This window comes from Ursus maritimus, unplaced genomic scaffold (genome assembly GCF_017311325.1).
Source record: "Ursus maritimus isolate PB19 unplaced genomic scaffold, ASM1731132v1 scaffold_3, whole genome shotgun sequence".
In the NCBI taxonomy this organism is placed as follows: Eukaryota; Metazoa; Chordata; class Mammalia; order Carnivora; family Ursidae; genus Ursus; species Ursus maritimus.
Window position 1 is genome coordinate 39,668,698 of NW_024425563.1, and position 25,433 is coordinate 39,694,130.

Genomic DNA, 25,433 nt, shown 5'->3' on the forward strand with positions numbered 1-25,433 from the left:
GTGGCAAATAACTTTGGGGCTTTTTAATTAAACCACTGCATGCAACATCTTTTTACCTTTCTCTTTCAGCGAAGAGCTGTCAGATAAGTTTACTACCTCCCAGAAGTTATTCAGAGATTAAACTCTGCCTTTTCACTGTTGCTAGATTTCAACGCCTTAAGCTAAGAGGAAGAAGAAAACATAAAGTAAGAAAAGTAGAAGAAATTTTACATTATTAAAACATAGAGCAGCAATGAGACGATTTTCTACATTGGTGAAAGATATAGGAGGAGGAAAGATCTATTGCTTCTCTTTCTTGAGGGGGGGGAGAGGGGAATAGTGATTGTGTAAACTGAGGAAGTGTTCACAGGTATTTAGAGGGACTCCATTAGGCACATTGATATTTATACCTTCTTCTTTTGAGTACAATTTTGGGGGATAGATTCACTTCCTCTACCATACATGAAGTTTAAAGTTAAAAAATAAAAACGCTTTGTTACATCAGCTGGTTTTGTAAATTAGTAACTACTCTTCATTTTTCAAAGGTAGTCTTGAACTTGGTGCTGTAGCTAAAGAGAAAGATCTGAAAGAGACCTGGTGGATTAGTAGCAGTCCTATCAAGTCTCAAACTGGTGCAGGTTAAGTTAACCTTGGCGATCAAGCACGCTCTTCATTTCTCACTCCTATGAGGAAAAAAAATAATAAAAACCAAAAAATAGCTTTAAAAATGATTCATTTTGTGATCTTATTTAAGATTTTCCATTTTATTAAGAGATGAATAGGAAGGGATAGCTTCCTCTTGCGTTACGGTTGTTTAAAATGTATTTCTTCTTTTTTGCCATTCTTTCTCTGCTCCCTAATGTTTATTTTTTTTTTCTCCTGTGACCCTGTTTCTTTCCACTGATTTTTTCCTTTCTGTCTGTGACTTCATTTTTCTTTCCCTCCATCTTTCCATAGTAACATCTTTAGGTTATTAGCCATATTTTATTTTATTTTATTTTTTTTAAAAGATTTTATTTATTTGAGAGCAAGTGAGAGAGAGAGAGAGCACATGAGGTGGGGGGAGGAGCAGAGGGAAAAGGAGAAGCAGACTCCCATCTGAGCAGGGAGCTGAATGTGGGACTCAATCCCAGGACCCTGGGATCATGACCTGAGCTGAAGGGAGACGCTGAATCGACTGAGCCACCCAGGCACTCCTGTTAGCCATCTTTAAAAAAAATGTCTCTTCCTGATCTCTGTTCATCTACTTTTTTTTCTCTTCCTCTGTGTTCAGATGTCCTCTCTCTTGCAACTTCAGACTTGCATGCCCTGTAGTTAGGTTTAGATTTTTAGATATAAAAAAAATAACAAGGTGCCGCTTTGCTAATTTAATACAACTTATATAAAATAGTCCTTTTCCATTATTTGCTGCTTCTCAGCAAACCAATATGAAGTATCAAATTTCATTTAAAAAAATTTACGTAGAGTAAGCACTTTTGAGACATATTAGAAGAAGAGTAAAAATTGTTTAAATGATCACAGTCCTGTTATGCAGTGAAAACTGACATTTTAGTATACATACTTCAAACATAATTTGAATTTGGGTGTGTATTTGTTTTTGTAAAATGAGATCATATCTTACACATTCTTTCATAACTTGCATTTTAACATAATACATAGTGGACATCTTAACATGTTGTTAGTGTATATATTCTGTCCGTTTCATTGTGTAATGACAATTAAAATGCTTAATGCCGGCAAGACAGTATGCAAGGCGCCTAGCCCATGGTCATCCCTCAGTGAGTCATATTTCCTGCTTATTTGTCAAACTTCCTTCATGGCTGAAAGTATTCAACTCAATTTTAAAATCAGTTCTTTTTGTTTGGACTTCTTACTTGCCTTTTTTCCTCTTCCTTTCCCTCTCTTTTTATTTTTTAAAACAATGCTAACATGTCTGTTCTTGAAACTGAGTCTTTTTGTAATTATTTCACTGTTTCCTTACAAAATTAAAGTTTAACGATGAATCAAAGAAACTGGGGCATCCTGCTTATGCAGTCCATTTATTAAGGACCCCAGGCGCTTTAATGGGTGATTTCATTTAAGCATTCAGGGCTCACAGAGGTCTTAGGGGCTTTGGGGCTTTACGTTACACAGCTTCTGAGTATCAGTTTTGGTATTGAAACCAAGATCTTCTATATTATTGTGAAGAAAGTTCCATTTCAAGGGTTTTCAGAGATGGTTCAGGAATTGCAGATGTATTTGATTTATATAGCCTTTTAAAATATTATTTTGAGCATTTTAAGCATGAGTAAAAGAATCAACATAAACTGTAATAATAGCTTCATCATTTTTAACTTAAGGTGCCGGGGTAAATTGACTTTAAACAGACCTCACTAGGAAGCATTTCACTTCCTCTATACCTGTGCATATATTTAAACTTCTTATAAACGTGTCTTTGACTGGGAAGGTTGTACTGTTGTACTTTAAATCAGGCATGAATCCATCCATTCAGGCAAAGTCATGAAGCAAGTGCAGTGCTGCTGCACCTGGGAGCTTGCTCACAGAAGGTCATGGTGGGTCAGGAGTAGGGCCTGTGTCCAGTAACAGGTGAAAATTCAATCTTATTCCATGCCTTTCTGTGAGTTTTGAATATTTTTTGTCTGACTTTGAATATTTATTAGGAATAAATGAGAGTTGAGATTAGATGTGAGGTATATAGATTTGAAAGAAAAAGTGTCACATTGTACCTTCTCCAAGCATCTGGAGAGACTCCTGAGATTTCAAGGTAAAACTCCCATGAAGAGTTACCACTGACAGGTAGATACTTGTGTGTGGTTGGCAGAATCTAAGGTGGCTCCCAAGATACCCACCACTTAGTGTTGCATGCCCAGCATAACTCTGTCTCTTTTGAGCACAGTCTGGACCTGGGAATATGATGGGATGTCACTCTTGTGATTCTGTTACACCGTACGTTACAAGGGATTTGCAGATGTAGTTAAAGTCCTTAATCATTTGACTTTGGCTTCATCAAAAGGGCAATTATCCTTGTGCACCTGACCTAATCAGATGGGCCCTTCAATAGAAGCTAAAGCATTACAAAGACGCTCTCCTGTTGGCCTTGAGAAGGAGCAGATTGTCATGTTGTGAAGTCTCCAGGAGAAGGATGTGAGAGCAAACTCTGGTTGCTGAGCATGGTTCACGGTCAACAGCTAGCTAAAAAATGGGGGGAAGAGGGATCTTAAGTCATACAACCATAAGGAAACAAATTGGCCAACAACTAGAATGAACTTGGAAGAGGCCTTTGAGTTGCAAATTAGGATTCAGCCAGTCAACACCTAGATTTCAGCCCAGTAAGACCCCAAGTAAAGGACCCAGCTAAGATGTACTTGATTCCCACCCCACAGAAACTGTGACATCATACATTTGTGTTGCTTTACGCTCCTGAGGGTGTGGTAGTTTGTTATGCAGCAGTCGAAAACTAGTCCACTGTGGGAGTGTATCCGGATTGTCTCCACATTGAATAAGATAACAAAACACAAAATAAGTTGAATGTGGGACCTTGTTATATTATTGTGATAACATCCACAATACCAGATATTGAATTTTTACGTTAATAAAAAAGCCTCCTTGTTCCTATTGATTACCTTAATAAAATACACATTTATAAACCTAAGCTCATAAAACATGTTAATATTAATACACTACCTCTTTGTCTATTTTAGCTTCCGAGGCATCATCTGAGGGATTTTTTCCCCCCTTTCTAGAACAAAAGGATTTCATTATTTGAAAACCACTGGCTTGACTAATAGGCACTTTTTAAAAAGACTGCATTTTGGTTGTTTTAAGAATGTGACTGTTGGCAGAGAAAAGAAGAGCAGGATTTTGCAAGGCTAATTTATAGTCAGCACATTGTTTTTAAATATATGTTTATCCTTAATTATTCCCTCATTACAAAGTAATGCATAGATGTGAGAAATGCAGCCACTACTTTTGATTCAGACAGATGAGTTTTGCTCTACTGATACTGTTGTTTAGCAGAATTCATTTAAATGATAATTTAAAACTTTATAATCATGCAGTGTTTCAAACATACCAAAAAAGCACAGGAAATGATGTAACTGACACCCATACACCCAACCATCTAGATGTTAATAGATATTAATAACTTGCCTATTGCTTCAGATTATCTTTGAAAAAAAAAAAGTGTTGGTCTGGCTAAAGCCTTACTCTGTCATTTTTCCTGTTTCTCTTTCTATTCCTCCCTCACTGGAGGTAAATACTCACCTGAAATTGATGTACATTATTTTCATGCATGTTTTATAGGTTTTCTACCTATTTATGTTTTCATGAATAATATAGAGAATTGTTTAGCATTTTAAAATTTGAGTTATTGTTATCATACTGTAGGTAACATTTTGCTATTTAAGGTTTTCAACCAAAGTTATATTTTTAAGAAGATTTATGTATAATATCCCATGGCATGAATAAAACCCAGTTGGTAAGCTGTTGTTTCCCCAGTGTGGTTATCACAAATAATACTGTAGTGAATATCCTTGTACACGTATTCATGCGACCTCATTTCAAGGTTTCCCCAGAAAAGAATGTAGAAAGCCCTTGGGTTGGGGCGCCTGGGTGGCACAGTCGTTAAGTGTCTGCCTTTGGCTCAGGGTGTGATCCCGGCGTTCTGGGATCGAGCCCCGCATCAGGCTCCTCCACTGGGCGCCTGCTTCTCCCTCTTGTGTTCCCTCTCTCGCTGGCTGTCTCTCTGTCAAATAAATAAATAAAATCTTAAAAAAAAAAAAAAAAGAAAGAAAGCCCTTGGGTTGGAGGGTGTGTCCATCCTTAGCCTTCCCAGGAATTGCCCAACTGCTTTCAATCATCCTACTGCCACCCATAATGTAGAGTTCCTATTTCCTTCGTCCTAACCAGTGCTTGCTGTCCCAGTCTTGCCTGATGTTAGCCACGCGGATGGGGGTGCCATGCGGCTTCTTGTGGCTTCTTGTTAATATTTCCCTAACTGCCGAAAGCTGAACATATTTCCTATGTTATTATCTCTTCAGACCTTACCATTTTCAAACTGCCTGTCCGGTCTCTGTCCAGCAGTGGGAGGGGAGTCTTCTGTTGTTGATGGATCGGTGCTCTTCATAGGATGTGGACACAAGTTGTTTTTTATATATCTCCACTTAGTCCATAGCTGTTTGTTAACTTTTCTATGGTGTCTATTGTCAAAAAGAAGTTTAAAAATCATTTTAATACAATCACATTGATCGTTTTTTCCCTTAATTGCTTGGGTTTCCCAAGTCTTGTTTAAAAGCACTTTCTCTAGCCATCTGTCAGAAACATAGTCTCTTGTGTTTTCTTTTGAAAGCTAGAAAATCTTGATTTTTATTTAAGTAGTGTGTGTGTGTGTGTGTGTGTGTGGATTAGGTAGGCATCTAATTTTATCTTTTTTGTCCTAGCACCATTTATTGACAATTTGTTGCCTGTCTTCCCACCTCTGCCAGGAGTCAAGTTTTCTCAAATAAAGGCATCTCTGTGGCTCTGTTTTGTTCCTTACCATACAACTTCGTCATTTACAAGTTGGTCACAAAACTGGATACCTAGTAGGATGAACCTGTCTTCTTTTTCTTCATCAAAACCATCCTGCCTAGTCCATACTGTGCCATTTATATGTATTTTAGCATCAGCTTTCAAATCCTGTTAGGATTTTAATTAACATTGAACTAATTTATGGATTAATTTTGGGGAAAAATTGCTTTCTTTCAGATATTTTTTTCCTTAAGATTTTATTTATTTGACAGAGAGGGACAGCCAGTGAGAGAGGGAACACAAGCAGGGGGAGTAGGAGAGGAAGAAGCAGGCTCCCAGAGGAGGAGCTTGATGCAGGACTCAATCCCAGCATGCTGGGATCATGCCCTGAGCCGAAGGCAGACGCTTAATGACTGATCCACCCAGGCATCCCTCTTTAGGATATTTTTCTATCTCATCCATGAATACAATATATCTTCATTTTTTAGAATGTTTTTTCACCTTTTTCAATTACTGTCTTATAATTTCTTCCTTTAATTACATTTAGTAAATATTTTAGTGTACATTTAGCAAAATATGCCTAGGCACCTCATAATTTTGTATCCATCATAAATTATATCTGTTTTTAAGTGTTTCCATTGTTTATAGCTTTTTATGTATTATTTATTGATCATTTGCTGTTTATAAGTTATTCTGTTGAGCTTAATTAATTTCTGCAAACACTTCAAAACCACTGAGATGTATTTACAAGTCAGTGTATTTCCTGTTTTTTTTTTTAAGATTAACAAAATTAAGTATCAGAGAGATTAAGTAACATTGAATATGATTGCATATGACTAATTGTACAGCCTGGATTTTAACTCAGTTTTATTTAAATCTTTACCTTTTGCTAAAAGCCATGTTTTAAATGGCTTTTTAAATCAACCAGTGTTTCTCTGATGTATGTCATCTTGTTTCACAAGATCTTTTTATAGTGAAAAACCCAAAACCTCATTATAGAGTCTCTATGTGAAAAAAGGCATTTAATTCACCAAGTAGTTGTCCCTTCATACCAATTAGTTAATTCATCTGGATTAGACACATTTATGACAGAGAATAAGTCTATAAACGAAATGCTTTCTTTGGCAGTTATTTTTGGATCAACTCTTAAGGAAAACACCCTTCCTAATTGAATTGGCACGATCTTGTTTTTGCTGACGACGTCACTGGTGCTTTCCACGAAGGTAGAGTGAGTTCCCCCACCCACCCTGACAAGACAGACAGCTTCTGGAGACAAGGCCTGGATGTCTGAATGCGGTGTGGGTGCTCCAGTGAAAAAGGCAGAGGAAAGCTAAAATGCAGATGAGTTTTTAATACTATTTAAAGGTTTGACTGTTTACTTACCTCCTCTTACATCTATTATCCCTACTAGCTCCTCTAGAAGACTCAATTTAAACTCTGATTTCACTCCTGGTGCAAGGAGGGAGAGGAGAGGATGGCATGAAGGCAACTCATGTGGATTCAGACCAAAGCCCACTCTTTCTTCGGTGTGCACTGCTGGCTACTTCCCCTCCCACGCCCAGTCTGCAGCCTGCTTTCCTAGGGCAGCCCTTCCACCTCTTTTCATCACAGGGCTCTTCTCTTAGCGCAGGAGCAGGCGAATCTCTAGGAGTGGTTCTGGACAGTCTCCTGAGCCGCAGAGCTCAGTTGTTGCAGAGCTCGGGGGCTGTTTGTGACTTCGCTCCTGGGCCCGGGAGGCCTGAGGCTGTAGCTCAGGTGAACACTGTGGTGGAATAGAGCCCATTTCCATCCAGGACACCCTTGTGGACGCAGGGATTGATATTGGAGCATGAGCAAATATATCTCAATTCTCTCTTTTTTAAAAATAAAGATTTGAGAGAGAGAGAACATGGGGGGCAGAGGGAGAGAGAGAGAGAGTGTGGAGCCCTGTGTGGGGTTCGTTCTCTCCCTGTGTGGGAGCCCTGAGATCCTAACCTGAGCCAAAACCAAGAGTCAGATGCTTAACTGGCTGTGCCACTGAGGCACCCCTCAATTCTCTCCTTTAAAAAAATGCTAAACGAGGGGCACCTGGGTGGTGCACTTGGTTAAGCATTCTACCATTAGTTTCAGCTCAGGTTGTGATCTCAGAGTCATGATATCGAGCCCCGTGTCAGGCTTTGCACTCAGCACGGAGTCTGTTTGAGTTTTTCTCTCCATCTCCTTCTGCTCCTCTCCACTGTGCACTCTCTCTCTTTCCCTCTCTCAAATAAATAAATAAATCTTTAAAAAAATGCTTATGCTTAATGATGCATGTGCCTCATAGTAGGCATGAAAAAATATCCACTTGTTGACAGAAGGTTGTAGAATAGGGAAGGGAAGGAAAGATGGTTTGAGATTTATTTGCATTTTGGGAGGAAGAAAGGGACTGTATTTCTGTCTTTGAAGACATAAGTGGCTTTAGTTTACAGATATATTCTGGCTCTCCTTATTATGATTAAAATACCCATTCCATTCATTTAAAAAGTATTTCTTGAACACATTTCACCCACCAGGCACTGTTTTAGGCACTAAGGATGACAAAACATGAAGATGCCCACTCTTCTCTTGCATATGTTCTCGTGTGTGTGGACACAGACAGGAAATTTTTAAAAAATGAGCAAGGCATTTATTTTCAGATTGGGGTAAGTGGTATGAAGGAAGTAAGTGACGTCTTGTGATAAAGCTCTGGGGGTAGAGTGTGGTAGGGGTTGCTATTGAGGTTTAGGCTGCTAGGCCAGCCCTAGGATACAGGCTCAAGAATGGCTCAGAAGTATGACATGGCTTGGTTCAAGTTAACAAATAACCAGATAAAAATGAAATAAAGCTACAAGAGTGTGGACGTGGTTTTCAGCAGCAGGACCTTAGGACCCTTGTTTTTCTAACATTGTGAGCCCCGAGAATAAAACTTATACCTCCTCTCTAAGCAGTGATTCTCCTGTAAGGATTTGTGCTATCCAAGGTTAATGTTTGGGTTCTGAGTCTTCATAATGGTGTAGTGCCAGCTCTAGGGCAATCCGTATCTCTCTGCGAGGCCCTGGATGTCCATCTGTGAGCTTTGGCCAGGGTTGCCATGAGGCATCAGGAATGTCTCCCTAATAAGACTTTTAAGCCAAGATTTGAGGATAATAAGGAGGCAGAACATAACATTTCAGGGAAGGAACAGCCAGGATGAAAGTCTGGAAACATGAAGAACTTGCTGTGATAGGGAACACAAGGGAACAGGATAGTGAGCTGAGGGGTGGGAAGTGGATCCAATGTGATTGGGAAGGTTGGCTGGGGCCACATCAAGCTGAGTCTTGTGAAGCATAGTAAGTATTTGGATTTTCTTCTAAGTGCAGTGGAAAACCATGATTTTCACCTGGGGTCCATGAACTTATCTAGGAGAAAAGTTACAGCTCTGTGAGAATGTGCAATTTTGCATTACTTCAATCGTGAGTGTAGGCAGGAAGCCATAGTAGTATAAGCAGTAACTGTGCCAATGTTACCAGAAAAAATCATAGTATTTCCATTTATTACTGTTATTACAGATACCTCAACATGTCATTTATCATCATTACACTTAATTAGAAATTATGGTAGTTACTAGACCTTATAATATATCTTGTTGTTTCATTCATTAATACAGGAGTCAACAAACTAGCCTGTGGGCTGAATCCAGGCTGCCACCTGATTTTGTAAAGAAAATTTATTGGAACACAGCCAGTGGCCATTTATGTATGTGTCATTGTTGCAGACCTTCTGGCCTGCAATGCTTAAAGTATGTACTATCTGGCTCTTTCTGGAGAAAGCTGCTGATAACTGCATTGATAAAGCAGAATGGATGTTACTATGATACAATTTAAAAAGTATGTGTGTAACTATTGTTTTTTTTTTTTTTGCAAGCTTATGCATTTTATTTATGTAGTTAAAGACATTATTCAGAGAAGCCATCCCATAGGCTTCACCAGATGGCCAAAACCTCCACGATCATGGGGAAAAACAGAAAAGGCGAAGAATCCCTGCACTGCAGTGTCCTAAAACAGATGAACACAATGGCCTGATCCATGTTTCCTTTGCTTCGGATTCTCTTCCCCCTTCTTTGTCAGGCAAATTTTCCATATTTTCAGTGCCCCTTCTTTATGAATGATGTGTGCATATTGTGTGTAAGACAGAGGCTTTATTAGCACTGTCTAATTTAATCCCCATGCCAGTACCATTTAGTTGAGGCAACTGTCTTTATGTGGCAGTGAGGCAGGCCCAGAGATGTTGTCCTGTGCATATGTCATTCATTTAACAAATTTCACTGAGCACCTGCTATGTGCCAGGTGCTGTGCCAAATGCACAGGTGACAAAGCTGTTAATGGCGAAGCCATGCTTTGAATCAGGTCCTTCCGCAGCCAGTGTGTAGGTGGGTCACACCACAGCAGGTTCCACTTGGGGTGCCATGTGACAGCATACTGTCCGCTTGAAGCCAGCCAGCAAGCTTGGTCACTTCTCCCTCCCTGGTGTCTCCAGTCCCCTTTGTTCCACAGCTCTGTGCTACAGAGGTGTATGTCTTGTTCTCTCTCTCTAGTCTGTTGTTTGCACTAGCTCTGCCTAGAATCAGCCATGAAGTCAACATTTTCCCAGCTGTCGCAGCATCCTTGGTGATCCCTGCCAGTGCCCTTGGAATGGCCCTTGAAAAGTGTGTGTTTTGCAAGTGTGCGCTTCTTTCCTGTAAGTGGAAAGAGAGAATCACTTCTCTTCTCCAGAGCGTTGTGGGTTTCTGGGGCCAGAGGCTTGAGCTTGCCAGCAACATTGTAAGCTAGGTTTAAACATCTGCATGGGACATTTGATTGGGGGGTAGATTAACATTGATGGCAGTGGAGAGGGGCTGGGGATCAAGTCTGTCTCAAATGGATGACAAAACAGGACTGCAGGGTAAGGACTGTTGCTGTGCTCACTCCAGCTTGCTGTGGTTCCTTCTGTCAAAACCAGGGAGGTTGCTCTCTCCCCCAGAAACGTAGATCATCTTCATTAGCTGGGTTGGGCAAATACCCACAATAACTGGTATTTTTCCTTCTTTCTTTCCTTTTTGCACCTGTTGTGAGTGAAAAGCATTGTTCTTGTAGTTATCTACATGGGCACCGGTATTTTTTTGGTGTATACACACGTTATATTCCATCAATTTGCACTCATACTACAATAGTATTTTGCAACCTCCATTTTTCACTGCACAATATAATGTGACATGTTCGTGTATTATTAAACATTCTTTTATACCAGCACTTCAGTGGCTGTATTATATATCATCGGCCTGCCTAACCATATTTACTTAAATTTTCTTTCATATTAGGGAAGCTTTGGGAGATTTTGTGTATCAGTCAGGGTCCCATCAGGGTATAGAAACCATACCATTATTTGAACAGGAAAATTTTATTTTAAAAATTGGTAACTGGTAGGAGCTGGTTAACTGCCAGGAAAGGGGTAAAAGAGAACTCTGATGAGTCCAGAAGAAGCAGTTGTAGCAAATCAGCTGTGGCCTTTAGTCTGAGGAGTAGACAGTTTGAAAACTAAAGACCAAGAGAGGGAACTGCCCTTCTCCCCAAGGCTCTTCAAAGAGAGCCTGGCTGCCACAGGGACATCACCACCATGGTAAAGGATGCAGGCCTGTGTTGGACGATAGAAGTGAGTCTATTGCCGGCAGGTTGAGTAGGCAGAGCTGTAGGGGGAAGTAGGGCAGGAGGCCTGAGGGCTTAACATTAAATAATAATGGTGGATGGAAAGAGAACTGCCCTGTTCTCTGACCAGGCAAGATCATTTCAGTGCCCTCTACTTAACATTCTCCCAGATGGCAAAGGGGAAATGCCTGGGTTCAGCTCTAGTGTCCCTAAGTGGGGCCAAGGAAGCTGGGTTTTGAGATAAGAAACAATAAATAATTGGGATATTTGGATTTGCCGTTAGTGTTTTTCTCCATTATAACCAGTACTGCACTAGACATCCTTTGTAAGATGTCTGCATCTCTGATGTTTCTGTAGGACAAATCCTTAGATTTTAATTTTGAACATTTTTAAGGCTTTTGTTAAACATGACAGAAACACCCACCAAAAATTTGGCCATATTTACTCTCTTTCAAGTTATGTATGTGAGGAAAGGCATATATTTTTGTCATAGACCTTAAGGCTTACTAGCTTTTCAGATCTTGGGTTCTTGTATTAGCTTGTTACCTTGGAGACTAGAGATGCCCGAGGCCAGTTGTCCTGGGGCTGGAGACTGCAGGCTGACTCGGGAAGTGCCAAGCCCTCCAGTGATGGTGACGGAGGCAGCAGTGTGATGCAGGCATCCTTCATCACCTCAGCCAGCCTCCTCCATTTCACTGCAGCTAACAGATTCATTTCTCTGAAACATCCCCTTCATCATGATCAGTCATTTTGCTCAAAAGCCTGAAATGTTTCCTCTTTGTTGTGCTGAGAATGAAAGAGAAGAGAGAGAATTGACCTTTGGCGCTGGGCCCCTTGCCCCATTCTGTTGATGAGGAAACTGAAGCCGATTGACTTGCCCAGGGTCACATGGGAAGTTCGCTGGCTCAGGCCCAGGCTGGGCTTCCTTCCTTGTGACCCACTGCTCTCTTCGGACTCCCAGACCCCTATCGGTCCATCGTGTTGACACCCTTACTGTTCTCCCAGGGCAGTGCCTATACTGAGAGGCCTCATCCCCACTGGTACTCACAAATATGCCCTCGTCGGTGCTGATGCCACTATCTGGGTTGCTAAAATTGTCCCCCTCAGCTTCTGTGCTCAAGGGAACTGCCTCCTTTCACTTCAAGGCTGAATCTAAGGCTCACCTCTAAATAATATCCTCCCATTACTTCTTCACAAATTGGACTCAGTCAGTTCTCATCCTAGGGTGTCAGAGGGACCTGGATATGGATTGGATTCAACCTCAAGCTTTGGTCTCTGGGCCTGGACACCAGGTGAAGATAGGTGTGTGCTCATTTGTGCCACGTGAACTTGGCCAATGAAGCAAGCAACTTCCCTGCCTTACTGAAAGGCTGCGTGGTTTTCAGCAACAGTGAACATCTAATAGTGCATGTTCCTTTAAGATAAGACAAAATGTTCTTCTCCAGAAAAACATACTGTTCTTCATCTCTGTCTTCTACAAGTGGTTGATTAAAATGCTAAGGGGGACAGGCATTCTCCCCATGTTCTTCCCTTGGGGCTCACTACATCCTTGTTGACTCCCTGGGCTCCTGCAAGCTGTCTATCCACTTCTTTCCACTCCTTTTACCTGGGTCTCATTACCGATGGAAAGAGAGCAAACTGGTTCCTGTGCAACAGGCCCTCCTCCTCCATGGTCTGTGTTTACACACCACAAATAGGTAGTTAGTGGATATCTTTCTTAACGCCTGCCTTGTTCTTCCTTCTCTCCATTTTGGGAATTGTGTACAGGAAGCCTGGGTGCTGTGAAAAGTAAAGTGATGGAAGAAAAGCAACCGAGAATAGAATCTAGTTAGGTGCCGGGAAATAGAGTAGAAGAGAAATCAAACCCAAATCCTTCAATTAATGGGTAGAGATGACCTGCTCAAGTTGTCTTGGGTGGTGGGGACATGGTCCCTGATGGTAAGCGAAACTGGGAAAGGCCAGAATGTTAAGTACAGGAAATGTGCATTTAGAACAGGTTGCCACCCCTTCTTTCTTATCCCTCTTCCTCACGCACCGCCTCTCAGTCTTTTTTTCCTGGTTTCGGAGGTTCAGATTTTATTTTAGGGTATTTCTGACATCCCTCCTCGAATGTTAGACCGGTAGTCCTCTGTCTGGAGGCATCGCTCTGTAACCTAGCAACCAGTATATCATGCACTGTCCTCTGCTATTTCCTTCAGCCTGAAGATTTGAAGCTCACTCAAATGGACACACAAAGGACAAAAGGGATCAGGTTTACATGCAAAATCAGTATTTGTGATGATTGAGTAATGGATGTGAAGAACAGTGTTATTTAGTAGTAATACATCCAAGGTGAGGACCCTGTCACATCTGGAGAGAGAGAGAAAAGGAGAGAGACAAAGACAGAGAGGAGGAGAGCTGGAGCCAGCAAGACGACTCTGGAGCTGCCTGCCCTCCAGGAGTCTGGATTTGCAGGGCTGTAAGCACCCTCTCCCCCTCTGACCTTCTCTTTTCCTTGCTAAATAACAGGAACAGGGGTACCACTTGGATTTTTGACCAGGGAATAATTCTTAATTTGTCTGGCTGGAGAGAAAGTTGGCATACCGAGAAAAACAAATTTCAGAGGGAAAAATAGAGAACAGTGACATTTTTCAGCGGGATCTTATTATCCAACCCACACAGAAGCCGAGTCGCTGAGCTAGTTCTGTGAAGAAACACAAAGACATCCTATCGAGACAACTGTGAATGTCAGGGGGCTAGTCCAGTCTGGAACTGCTGGGCGTGAGTCACTACGACAGCGGGGCTTTAGCTGGCTTTCACTTGGTCACTTCTTCTCATACACTGTGTGCAGTTGGGACATTTCCCTACACAAATGTTCTTGCTGCTGCTTTTCTCCTCTTCATTTTTGAGGAGCTGGCATTAGTCTTGTTTGCCTCAGACTTATTTCCTTGGAATTCAGAATACTTATTCTAAATGTGCTCCGTAGTCTTATGAATGAGGCTGGGATGATTCTAAACTTTGTTGTGCATCCGAGTTATTTGGGATCATAGTGGAAATGCAGCATCCCAGGCCCCTGAGTCAGTGGCTCTGGGTGGAGTGAGAGCCCCAGCAACCAGCATTTTCATGTGCACCTGTGATGACCCTAAAGCAGATGAACTGAAGGTCGTGCAAAAAATGTAAGATTGCAGACTGTTTTCTCAGAGAGGGGCGGGGGCAGTTTCTTGGCCTGCGAATTGATGAATGCATTCTTCATTTTTGCAGAATACCCCTTTCCATCGGGGGGAAGGAGTTGGCCCATTCTTTTCTTTTCTTCCCCACATGTTCTTATATGTCATTTAGTGGTGGTGGTCCTTACCTAGCTCAGGAAAGTGACCCTAAGCTGGTTGAACGCTTGCTGGATTGGCCCTGTTTACAGCTGCTCCCCAGGGGTCACCAGTACAACCTGTTGATGAGACAAAGCTGACCAGTGCATTGCTCACTGCAGTAAGGGAAAACACCGCCAGACAAAGCTTTGGCAGTGTCTCGGCAGGTGGAGGTCAGGTATTGGCCAGGGTTCAACTAGAGATGCAAAACCAGTTGGAGATATGTGCTAAGAGGTTGATTGCAAGGAATTGGCTTGTGTGATTGTGGAGGCTGCCTGGGCAAATCTGAAATCCGTAGGGCAGAACTTCAGGAAATGTAGGCTGGAACTCTGGGGTAAAGGCTGAATCTGCTGTCCCCTGGTAGAATTTAAGGCTTTTCAATCTATGGAATCAGGCCCAGCCAGCTTACCTGGGGTAATCTCCCTTACTTAAAGTTAACTGATCATCAACTTTAATCACACCTGCAAATAACTATACAGTAACACCTAGATGAATATTTGGTTGAATAATTGGGGATGGTAGCCTAGTCAAATTGGTGTATCAGAAGACTATCATAGAAAGTAACATCAGAGTTTATTGAGAATTGGAAGTTTGATTTAGGTTGGTCTTTCAAAGCATGTATGGATCATGGTACACCAGTCCAGGATTCATGTTAACAGCAGAGAATTTCTAATTGAGAGATTCAGAGAATCTTTGGATGAAAAATTGATGTTTTGCACTGAAGAGTTCTTGTAAGAAAATTCCTGTACTCCTTTCTAATGAAGGAAGACATACCACTTTTGTTCCCAAAGCATGAGCCTTGTGATTCTCTTCCTTACTTACGGGTAGAAGTGTTAAGCACAATTATGTCTGCCTCAGAGAGAGGATACATTCATGGACAGCAAATCAGAGCTGGAATTTCACGCCACATACACCTGCCCCTCCCTCCTTAAGTGGCTAAAGACCAGTCTACCTCATAAGTGTCATATCTTTCCATTCTTTGTGCATCTTAGGCTCGTAAGTGACCACACAGGACTATTCTCTGTTCTATGAGGATGTCTTGTCCTTTGCACTGTGCTGTTTCTTCTTTCCTGGGAAACCCTTGCTTATAGATTAAAAGGCCCTTTTGAACTTCACCTCCACTAAAGGCCTCCACTGAGTATCCTCTTCCTCTCCTTGTCACACATATGTGCTTGTACAGTGCTGGTCACCCACTGTAGAGGCCATGGCTTTTTCATGGTGCAGATATAACACCTCAATCTTCCACTTTATTCAATTTCCAGAAGACAGCAGTTAAGTCTTATTTAGCTTTGTATAGCATCTCATGTTTGGCCAGGTGAGTAATAGGTTTAGACTTTTATTCAACAAATATTTATTGAGCTCTATCCATGTGCCAGGCCACAGGTATTCTCTGTTTTAGGAAGAGTGACACAGCATCGACTCACGGAGGTGACATTCTGGGGATGGAGGGAGACACGCGCGGGTGCACACACACACATACACACACGTACAGCGCTTACTGAATGCTTGGAGGACTACATCAAGGAATGCCTCTCCAAAATTGAGGTAGAGGCCCAAGAATGATAAAGCAGCGAGTGCCGGCCTCCCAGCCTTTGGGTGAAACACACTGTGGGGCACAACTCCTTTGCCATGTTGGTGTGTTGATAGAAAATGCATACATTTGCGAATATTTGTTACTCTGCTCGATACAGGCTACTGAATTTAGGGTCTTAGACTTAGGATAACTTAGATTATACTATTATTTTTATTATAGAGAAGCTAGCTAAAAACAAAGATGTGCAGCAATGTACTTTTTGGGTGGTATTTTTCTACCTAATAATAAACAGCCAACTTTATTTTTTTTTGAGTGTTTGCCACGTGCCAGGCATTGTTCTGAACACTGTAAATGGATGATTTCAGTTGTATCATGTGATTTCAGCACAACCTCAGGAGACAGGTACTGTCCCCATTGTGTAACTGAAGGAGCTAACACAAGGGACAGCTGTGTCACTTGTACTGGATTCCCCGGGTAAGAAGTAAAATGCGGGTCACATCCAGACTGTCTTGCCTGGAGACCCCGCTCTGACCTGAGGCTCCACTTGGCGTGGACGGAATTTATGGCATCAGGGCAACCACCAGCCTTTTCCTTTGCTGCCCAAGTTAACATCCTTCGGAGGGTGGAAGGCGGCATCAGTCAGGGGGAGAAGAGTGTCATGTGACTGATTCTCCTGGTTGAACACAGCCCCCGAAGGGCCTGGTCGATGCTGTCTTTCCCTTTGGGGCTCATCCACCTTTCTTCTGGGACTTTAACATTTTTCATGCATATTTCATAGTTCTTCTACGTATCTGCTTTTATTCCAAAATGCAAAACACTGTTTTAAGAACAACTCTTTTAGGAAAGAGAGAAGGCGAACGAACTGCTGCCCGAGGAGACACAGGCAGAGGGATGGGAGCGGCTCTCTGTCTGACAGTGGCAATCACTCTCGGTTTGAGCTGGTTCGAGGCCAGGCTTGGCACCTGTGTCACCTGCAGTTCTTACTGTTCTCTAAGCAGCTACTTGTTCTCCCCGCTTTAGGGAAGAGCAGACTCACATCAGAGTGGTTAAGTAGCTTGCACAGAGCACACACATCCGGTGGATGAGGAATTTGAACCCAGCTCTGCCCATCACTGGTTATCATACTGCTTTTGTTTTCAACAAACAATCCTCAAGACCCTTTCTTCAAAGAACTTGTCCCTTGATCCCAGAAAGTTAGGAGCCAATGTTGCAGGAGTCAACATGGGGGCCAGCTGCTTGATTTTACCCCAGTTATGCCCCCACCCAGTGTCCTATCTGTGACCTCACAGGGAGCCTCTGAGACTCCATGCTTAACTTCTTTGCTCTCATGGATATTGACCAGTTGATGAGGATAATGTCCCTCTGAGGATAAAGGCAAGAGCTTGGTCTTCTTCCAAACGGATAGGGTACAGCCTCTGGTGTCGGATCTCCCCCTCCCTCCAGGATGGGTTTACATCTGCCTTCCCTCTCCATGATGTTGGGCAAGTGTCTTTTCTTTAAAATGGGCATGGAGTTGGGGGTACCTGGCTGACTCAGTCGGTAGAGCATGTAACTCTTGATTTCAGGCCTGTGAGTTTGAGTCCCACGTTGGGTGTAGGGAATCCTTTAAAAAAATCTTTTAAAAAACGGGCATAGGATTATTATGATAGTTAAATAAGCATGACAGCAAAACCCAACAATACTTCAGCTCAGTGCCTTCCAATAAATGTTTATTGCTATTATTAGGAATCCCTTACCCCCACTCCAGATTTCCATGAGGAGACATTATCCTAAATCCTCCTGGCCGCTTTGTATCAGCAGGGCCTCTTTTTCTTCTTGACTGGCTTTTTGGGAAGAATAAACTGGGCCCCTTTTTCCTCTGGGAAGGAAACTGCCTTAGGTCCTACCTCAACAGGTCTGCCAACCTGAGGGCCCAGTTAGCTGTCTGCTGGTTCTCACTCTGAGCCTTGTTCTCCGTAAAAATTAATAAAGGGGCTATTTTAGGTTTTTCATCTTCTGACTCTGTTCTTTCTCAGTTCATTTAGAGCCTGGGCAGGAAAGAGGTATGCTATGTATTCCACTCCCTTAATATGAGTCTTTGCTGTCTTCCTCTCCCATTCTCATAGAGTCACAGAATTTTAGGGTTAAAAGATTTTTTAAATGACTGAAATTAATTTCACCAGTCCTGCCCACTGGTGGTCGTTCAGCCCTTGCTGGACCCTTCCAGTAATGAGGAGCTTGCTTTCTTAGGAGGCAGCCCTGGGTGTCTGGTTGGGGGTGGGGATGCTCTAGATTGGGCTGGAATTGCCCAAGGGGGTTTGGATCTGGCAGAGTGGGGCTTTCCGGCCATCCTGCGCTCGGTATAAAATGTTCAGATTAGGTTTTCTTTGGGAGACAGTACAGGCCTGAAGCCTGCTCCCTTTCAGGTAGTTATTTTAGAAAATTCATTTTCCAATGTGTAGTCAGAATTGGCTGAGGGAGAGAGTGAGTGTTCTATGTGCTCTTGGCATCTTATCCTGAGAAATTTCCCACTGCCTCAGTGTACCTGCTGAGCACATTCTAGCTTGTCGCTCGTCTTGAATGATGCAGGCGAATGAGCCTCATGGCACTTTATTAACTTCCTGGCCTCTGTGCTCCAGAGTGGGGCATGTGCTTGTGCGACTCCCATCAGGTCCCCTCCTGAAAGCTGAGTGTGGTGCGTACTCTGGTGGCAAGAAATAAAACTGCCGGTGAAATTCTACTTCAATGCCAGAGATGCTCAGTGACAGCTTCCGAACGCTCACCTCAAATTTACCTGCCCAGTGCAGGAGAACTGATTTGGGATCTGTTTATTTATGCTGCTTGTTCTTAACATTAGGGCGACACGCAGGGGGCACTGGGGCAGCTCAGTAGGTCAAGCGTCTGCCTTTGGCTCAGGTCATGATCCCAGGGTCCTGGGATCGAGCCCCACATCAGGCTGCCTGCTCAGTGTTTTTTTAATGTTTTCATAGATTTGTGAAATCCTCACCACAATCAATTTTAGAACATCTGCAACACTTGGAAAAGAAACCCTGTAACCATTAACATTCATTATCCTTAGCCCCTGGAAACCACTAATCTTTCTGTCTCAATGGATTTGCCTATTCTGGACATTTCATATAAATGGAATGATAACACATGTGGTCTTTGTGTCAGGATTCTTTCACTTAGTGTAACGTTTTCAAGGCTCATTCATGTTGTGGCACGTATCAATACTTCTTTTTATTGCCCAATAATATTCTCTTGAATGGGGATACCACATTTTGTTTATCCATTCATCAATTGATGGACATTTGGGCTGTTTACAACTTTTGGCTATTTTTTTTAAAGATTTTATTTATTTATTTGACACAGAGAGAGACAGCCAGTGAGAGAGGGAACACAAGCAGGGGGAGTGGGAGAGGAAGAAGCAGGCTCATAGCGGAAGAGCCTGATGTGGGGCTCGATCCCATAACGCCGGGATCACGCCCTGAGCCGAAGGCAGACGCTTAACCGCTATGCCACCCAGGCGCCCCAACAACTTTTGGCTATTATGAACAATGTTTTTGTGAGCATTCATGTACAAGTTTTTGTGTAAATGTATGCCTTAATTCTAGCAGAATTGCTAGGTCGTATTTTCTAAATAACCTTTCAAACTTGCTTTTTTTGTTTGCTGTTCTTGAGTCCTATATTCCTATTCTTTGGATTTATATTCATTTTTGTGCTGAATGCTGCCTATGACTTGATATAAAGTTAATACATCTGAGACCCAGTTTAAAGTTCTTTGTAGAAATAATTAAAAATTACTCAATAATTTTGAAAATAAAGTGATAATAAACTGAATCATAAGAATTCTTATTATATAGTGTTACTACTAGGTTATTTTTGCCTTTGCTCTCTTTTTTACCAAGCTTCTAAAATTTGAAGATTTACAAAGATTTTATTTTTCTTTTCCAGAATCGCAATGAAATAAAAAATGGCACTATCCTTCGATTAACCACATCTCCAGTAAGTTGATCTTAGTGTATAGCTTTCCAGTAATTACTTTGCTCTCTAGTTCTGCTATATGTGATTATGAGATGTTAATTTTTGAGGGTGACTTGAGCGCAAAACAGAAGGTCTCTGGAATGTCCGCACATGCAGATTCTGGACTAGCAGGAATGCCCTTCCTTGTATTTCCCATTACAGAGGAGGAAGTTTTTATTTCAGGTTATGTGCAAGTAAACTGACTTTAAGGTTTGAGTTTGGTAGTCATTTCAATAATTTTTCTATTACAGGTGGGATAACTCAGCTCTGCTGATTGGTTTTACCCACCTGCCCAACATGTCCACCTAATGCCATCTGAGCAAATTTGGTCAACAAACAAAGCAAACAGAACCAAAGACAGCCCGTTACTTCTCTTCAAAGTCAGGGTGTGTCTACGTGTAAAAGTGAGAGAGAGTGTTTAAGCATTTTCTAGTTTTGGCCAGTTATGATGACGATTCATAATAATGTAGTTTGAGAAATGTTTGCCCCTTAATCTGTTTCATTGACAGCTGATTCTAGATAAAGCACTTTCAAGTCTCCCAAATAAAAGCTGCTAAATGAAATGCTATAGAATACTTGGATTACTGTAGCTGGTTGTGTTGCTCATCTCCATCCTTCTTACTTCCTTGTAGATCCTTTGGATAGTAACATTAACATATTTAAACTAGATTATTTCACAGTGCAGTTTATTGCTTTCCTAAAAAATAATCTGCACAAAATACACCAAGTGTTACTATTTTCACTCTGCATATGTGACAAAAACTGTCTAACTCTTATTTTCAGTTTCCACTGAAGCCATGTGGTAGGCTAAAAATAAATTTAAAAATAGGGAAAAGCATCTGGCTAAAGTTAAATTGTGGGTACTGTAACTACCACACATTCTTCTTGTTGAAAATTACATTAGAGAGGCTTAAAAACTCCTAAACATTTTACCCAATAACATCTTGAACCTAAGCAGGGCGACAAGCGCTACAGAATGCATGGCTGGCGTTGGCCAAACCGTCTTTTGATGCCTTCTTTTCCTCTTACTGGAAATGATCATTCATACTCATTTTTCAGTGGCCACATGATGAGCTGAGACATTTTTGTCTGACTTAGCATTGACCTTACTTTAGTCAGCGTGAATTAATGCTAATTTGACCTTTCAAGACCATGGTTTCCGCTGGTTTTTGTAGTTTCTGTTTATCCTGTTACAATCGCTCATCTGCTGGCTGGGCAGAAAGAGTACACCTTGCCTTTTGTTAGGTCTTAGAGTTGGAAAGGCTCATTTTTTTACACTGAGATCTTCTCTAAGCCAAAGAAGTTAGTTCTTTTTTTTTTTTTTTTATTGCCATGGGTTCATGAACAACATTTCCACAATGTAAGCCACTCCTCAGAAGAAGGTTAGGTGTTTGGCAGGGTGAGGTTTTTCAGCATCCCGAAAGTCTGTGCTTTTCAGGTCGTGACCTTCACATTCCCAGCACGGTGAGTGGTGATACTACAAGGCAGTATCGTAAGATGGGGTCCACCTACAAGAGACTGGTTTACGTGTTCTAAAGAGCACGTAAGCCTGAGTCATTGGTGGAACTCTGAAAATGCTGATGTTTGGGCCTCTACAGAGAAGCCGAATTATGGTATCTAGAAAGGAGGTCCAGGAATCTGCATTTTAAACAAGCATTATATGATTTGGTCTAGAACCGGGCATTATTCTATAAGCAAGATATTTTGGATCTGTAAACTTCACTTGTTGTTAGTAGATTTTTTTAAAAATTATTTTATGTTTAACTGAAAAATATGGGTCAGCATATGCTAACTCTTTCACTTTTTATGTATACATAAAAAATGTTAAAAAATATAACCGTCTCCATCAACTTTGCTAGGAAGTGTTAGTGTACCATAAAGAAATGAGCAAATGGTGTTAGAGCATAAAAATGTTCAGTTCTTTCATCTACCTCGGCTGAACTCTATAGCCAGACAGAGTGCACACACACCTACGTGTGTATGCATGTGTGTGCACATACATGTGCACACTCTTGCCTTAGGTAATGTGCAGCTGCGCTGACTTCCGCCTCTGTGACCTTGGGCAAGTTACATAACTTCTCTGCGCTTCAGTTTGCCGTGTTCAATGAAGATGATGAGGACACCGACCTCATAGGATTACTGTGTAGATTAAATGAATTCCTTCATGAGAGTATTTAGAACGGTGGCTCATAAAAAGCCCCAGGTAACTTTGCTGCTATTATTACTAGTATTAGCAGCACCAAACACTGTTAGTTAGCATTAATACTGACAGTGAGATAATCTTTGAGTACTCCTTATTATCATCATCTGTACAGTAAATGCCAACATCTTGCTTGGAGAAAAATGTATTTTTTGAGGAATTCACCCTCAAATTCATCCACATGGGTTAAATATATGTTAATGCTGTATGTCCATTTGAAAATTGTAAGAACAGTATATCTTTGAGTGATTTTAAAAGATGAAGTGATTCTTGCTCAACTCCCCATTCTCCCTCTTAAGAACATGGGCATTAGGGTTGGGTGATTTGTCAGTTATCTAGGGATCTGAATGAGTAGAGAGAGTTCTCATTCTCCTCCTTCCTTCTCCCCCTTCTTATTTCTGATGCAAGGTGTCAGTTGGTGGTTGTAACTATGATCGAGACCACTGTATGTCTCTGACCAATTGGCGGGGGGGCATGGGGTTCATTCCTGTCTTGGTCCCTGGCATTCGTTTCCCTGTTGGGTCCCCTTCTCTCCTAGGGGCTACTTCCAGTGAAGCGAAGGGGGACCTGGACAGGGAGGGAGAGAGGGGTCCTTGGCTGTGGAGCTTGTCGGGGCGGAGAACCTTTGGTCTCAGTACCTGTGTGAATTCCCTTCCTTCCTTCTGCAATCTTTTAAACCCATTATAGCTCACATGGGGCTCCTTGGATAGTTCTCATGAGTTTCTGTTCAGAAGATACCTCGCTGTTGGGGACAACTACCCCCTCTTCCCCTTTCTCTGAAATATAAGAAGCTTCAAAGGAGAAAGCAAGTGCCTAAGAGGGAGAATAATGAGGATGGCAATGGCACATGGCAGTTTTGAGTTAAATAATAAGTACAACAGATGTTGAGTTATTTCCATTAAGCAGAAATACAGGCAGAAAAATTTAATATTTTATTTTTCTTCCTGTCCGCCCCTACTGAAAAGTAGATATGAAAACCGTTACTGGATGAATGAGAAATATAAACTGCAAGTTATTATCCAGAGGGTCAGCTCCTCCAATATATTTCCATTTCTCCCTGCCCTGCCTGTAGTAGCCAAGGGCAGATGCCTTAAAAAGAAGTCTAATTTTAGGCAAAGCGGCTAATTTGGTTTCCAAAGTATTTTGTTTTATATTTATGCAGTAATTAGCCAATACATGTGAAACACATGGTGTTGAAAAGTGAAATTTATAAGCACCACTGTGTTGTGCTGGAAAATTTTCAGTAACTGGGAGAGATTATTTGGGCGTCTAATGAAGCTTTTGAACACGGTGTGTAGGCAGTTATTACTCAGAGTATTGACTGAGCAGGTGAATGTGTTGCATAAATTTGTATAATTGTTTAACTAAGCAAATAGCTTTTTGTCATTTGTAGATAATAATTTTACTTAAAAGGTAAACATTTCCCCCATTTTCCCCTCCTTACTGCCACTCCGGTTCTGTTTCTGGGGCTTTATTGTTTTTGTGCTCTTGCTTTCCCAAGAGTTGGAAATATGGGCTCTGTCAGGAAGGCAGTCAATTCCCATCATGAAATTAACAGCCATTGCCTGAAGGTGGAGTCATTAGGGTTGGAAACCTTTCCCTGGTATAGAGTATGCATATGGTCTTGTGCTTTCAGCCTCTGTATCTTCGTTTTTCAACGAAATGGTAGTTTTTTGTCTGTTGTGGTTTCCTCTGTGAACACTCTTCCCTTTGTTTTTGTCCTCGATGAGGCTCAAAACGCCCAGCAGCTCCATGAACGAATCCAGTCATCGAGTATGGATGCCAAGCTGGAGGCCTTGAAGGACTTAGCCAGCCTCTCCCGGGATGTCACGTTTGCCCAGGAATTCATAAATCTTGATGGCATCTCTCTCCTCACGCAGATGGTTGAAAGCGGCACCGAGTAAGCATCTTTCATTCAGACTTCGAATCTGTCCTATTTTTTCTGGTATTCTGGGTATTTGTTACTTTCTTATACTTGCCATTTCTAGTTTCAAAGACCAGAAATTGACCCCCCCCCCCAAAAAAAAATCCTTATGTTTCAAAGTCTTAGACCAGGTCAAAATAGCATCCCTGAAGCAATTTTTCAAAAATCATCATTTGAGGGGCACCTGGGTGGCTCGGTCGGTTGAGCGTCTAACTCCTGATCTTAGCTCAGGTCTTTATCTTGAGGTTGTGCGTTCAAGCCCCATGCTGGGCTCTGCACTGGGCATGGAGCTTACATAAAAAAAATTATCATTTAAATGATGAAATGTATATCCTTAATTATTTAAAATTAAATACAATAAATGTTTATTAAGTACTACATACAAAGAGTGAAAGTTGGTAGAGTTTAAGAAGATATGAGCTTTGCCATTAAAAAATGTATGGTGGCAGAATTCAACTGCCATATAATTCCTTCTGAGAGCGGGGAGTCCAGAGGTTGGACCAGTTACAGCTCACATAAGCTGACAGAGGGGTGTCAGTGAATGGGCCTTGAAGGAGTTTGAGTTCTGTCATGATCAAAAAAGGGATGGCTGCCTTCCGGCTCTGCCCTCACATGGTCTTTCCTCTATGTCCACTCATTCTTGGTGTCCCTCTGAGGGTCCACGTTTCCTTTTCTTATAAAGACACCAGTCAGATTGGTTTAAGACATACCCTCACAGACTTATTTTAACTCCATCCCCTCTTTAAAGGCTCTGTCTCTAACTACTGTCCCATTCTGAAGAACTGGGGGTCCAGGACTCAACATATGAATTCAGAAGGGACACAGTTTAGCCCATAACACTCATCAAAGGGACACTGCCATTTCTGCTTGAGAAGAGAGTGAACGCTGATGCTATGTATTTGTTTTGTCAACACTATTACTTATTATCTGTGTTATTGCCTTGCTCTGTAATGTATCTTGACGTGTAGAGGGGCCCCAGAAAACCACTACTCCTCAGACTGAGGATTGAGGAGGCATGTCTGAATTCTTTCTCCATGTTGCACGTGGATAACCGGAGAGGAGGTTGACGCTGAATGTACTTTATGTGAACCGCAGTCATTGAATTCCTTTTTTTGAAATGGGTATTATAGTTATTAGTATTTTAACAATTTGTAATCCATAAGCCATGTTGATATGTTCCATGCAGCCGGGTTTCAGACAAATAAATGACTCAAGGTCAGATCTTGGCCGAGTTCTGATTTGCATTTATCTCTTATGCTTTCCCATTGCACTCTGTTACGGGAAGGAA

At 41.7% G+C, this 25,433-nt stretch overlaps 1 protein-coding gene across 9 annotated transcripts in view; it reads left to right on the plus strand.

Annotated features, from left to right (window-relative positions):
* ELMO1 (engulfment and cell motility 1) overlaps window positions 1-25,433 on the plus strand; it is a 527,822-nt gene that overhangs the window by 137,632 nt on the left and 364,757 nt on the right. For all 9 annotated transcript variants that reach the window (XM_040644094.1, XM_040644098.1, XM_040644097.1 and 6 more), the window contains 2 exons: window positions 19,953-20,003; window positions 23,952-24,121. In XM_040644094.1, the coding sequence (XP_040500028.1) occupies window positions 19,953-20,003; window positions 23,952-24,121 (221 nt within the window). The remainder of the gene's footprint in view (window positions 1-19,952; window positions 20,004-23,951; window positions 24,122-25,433) is intronic.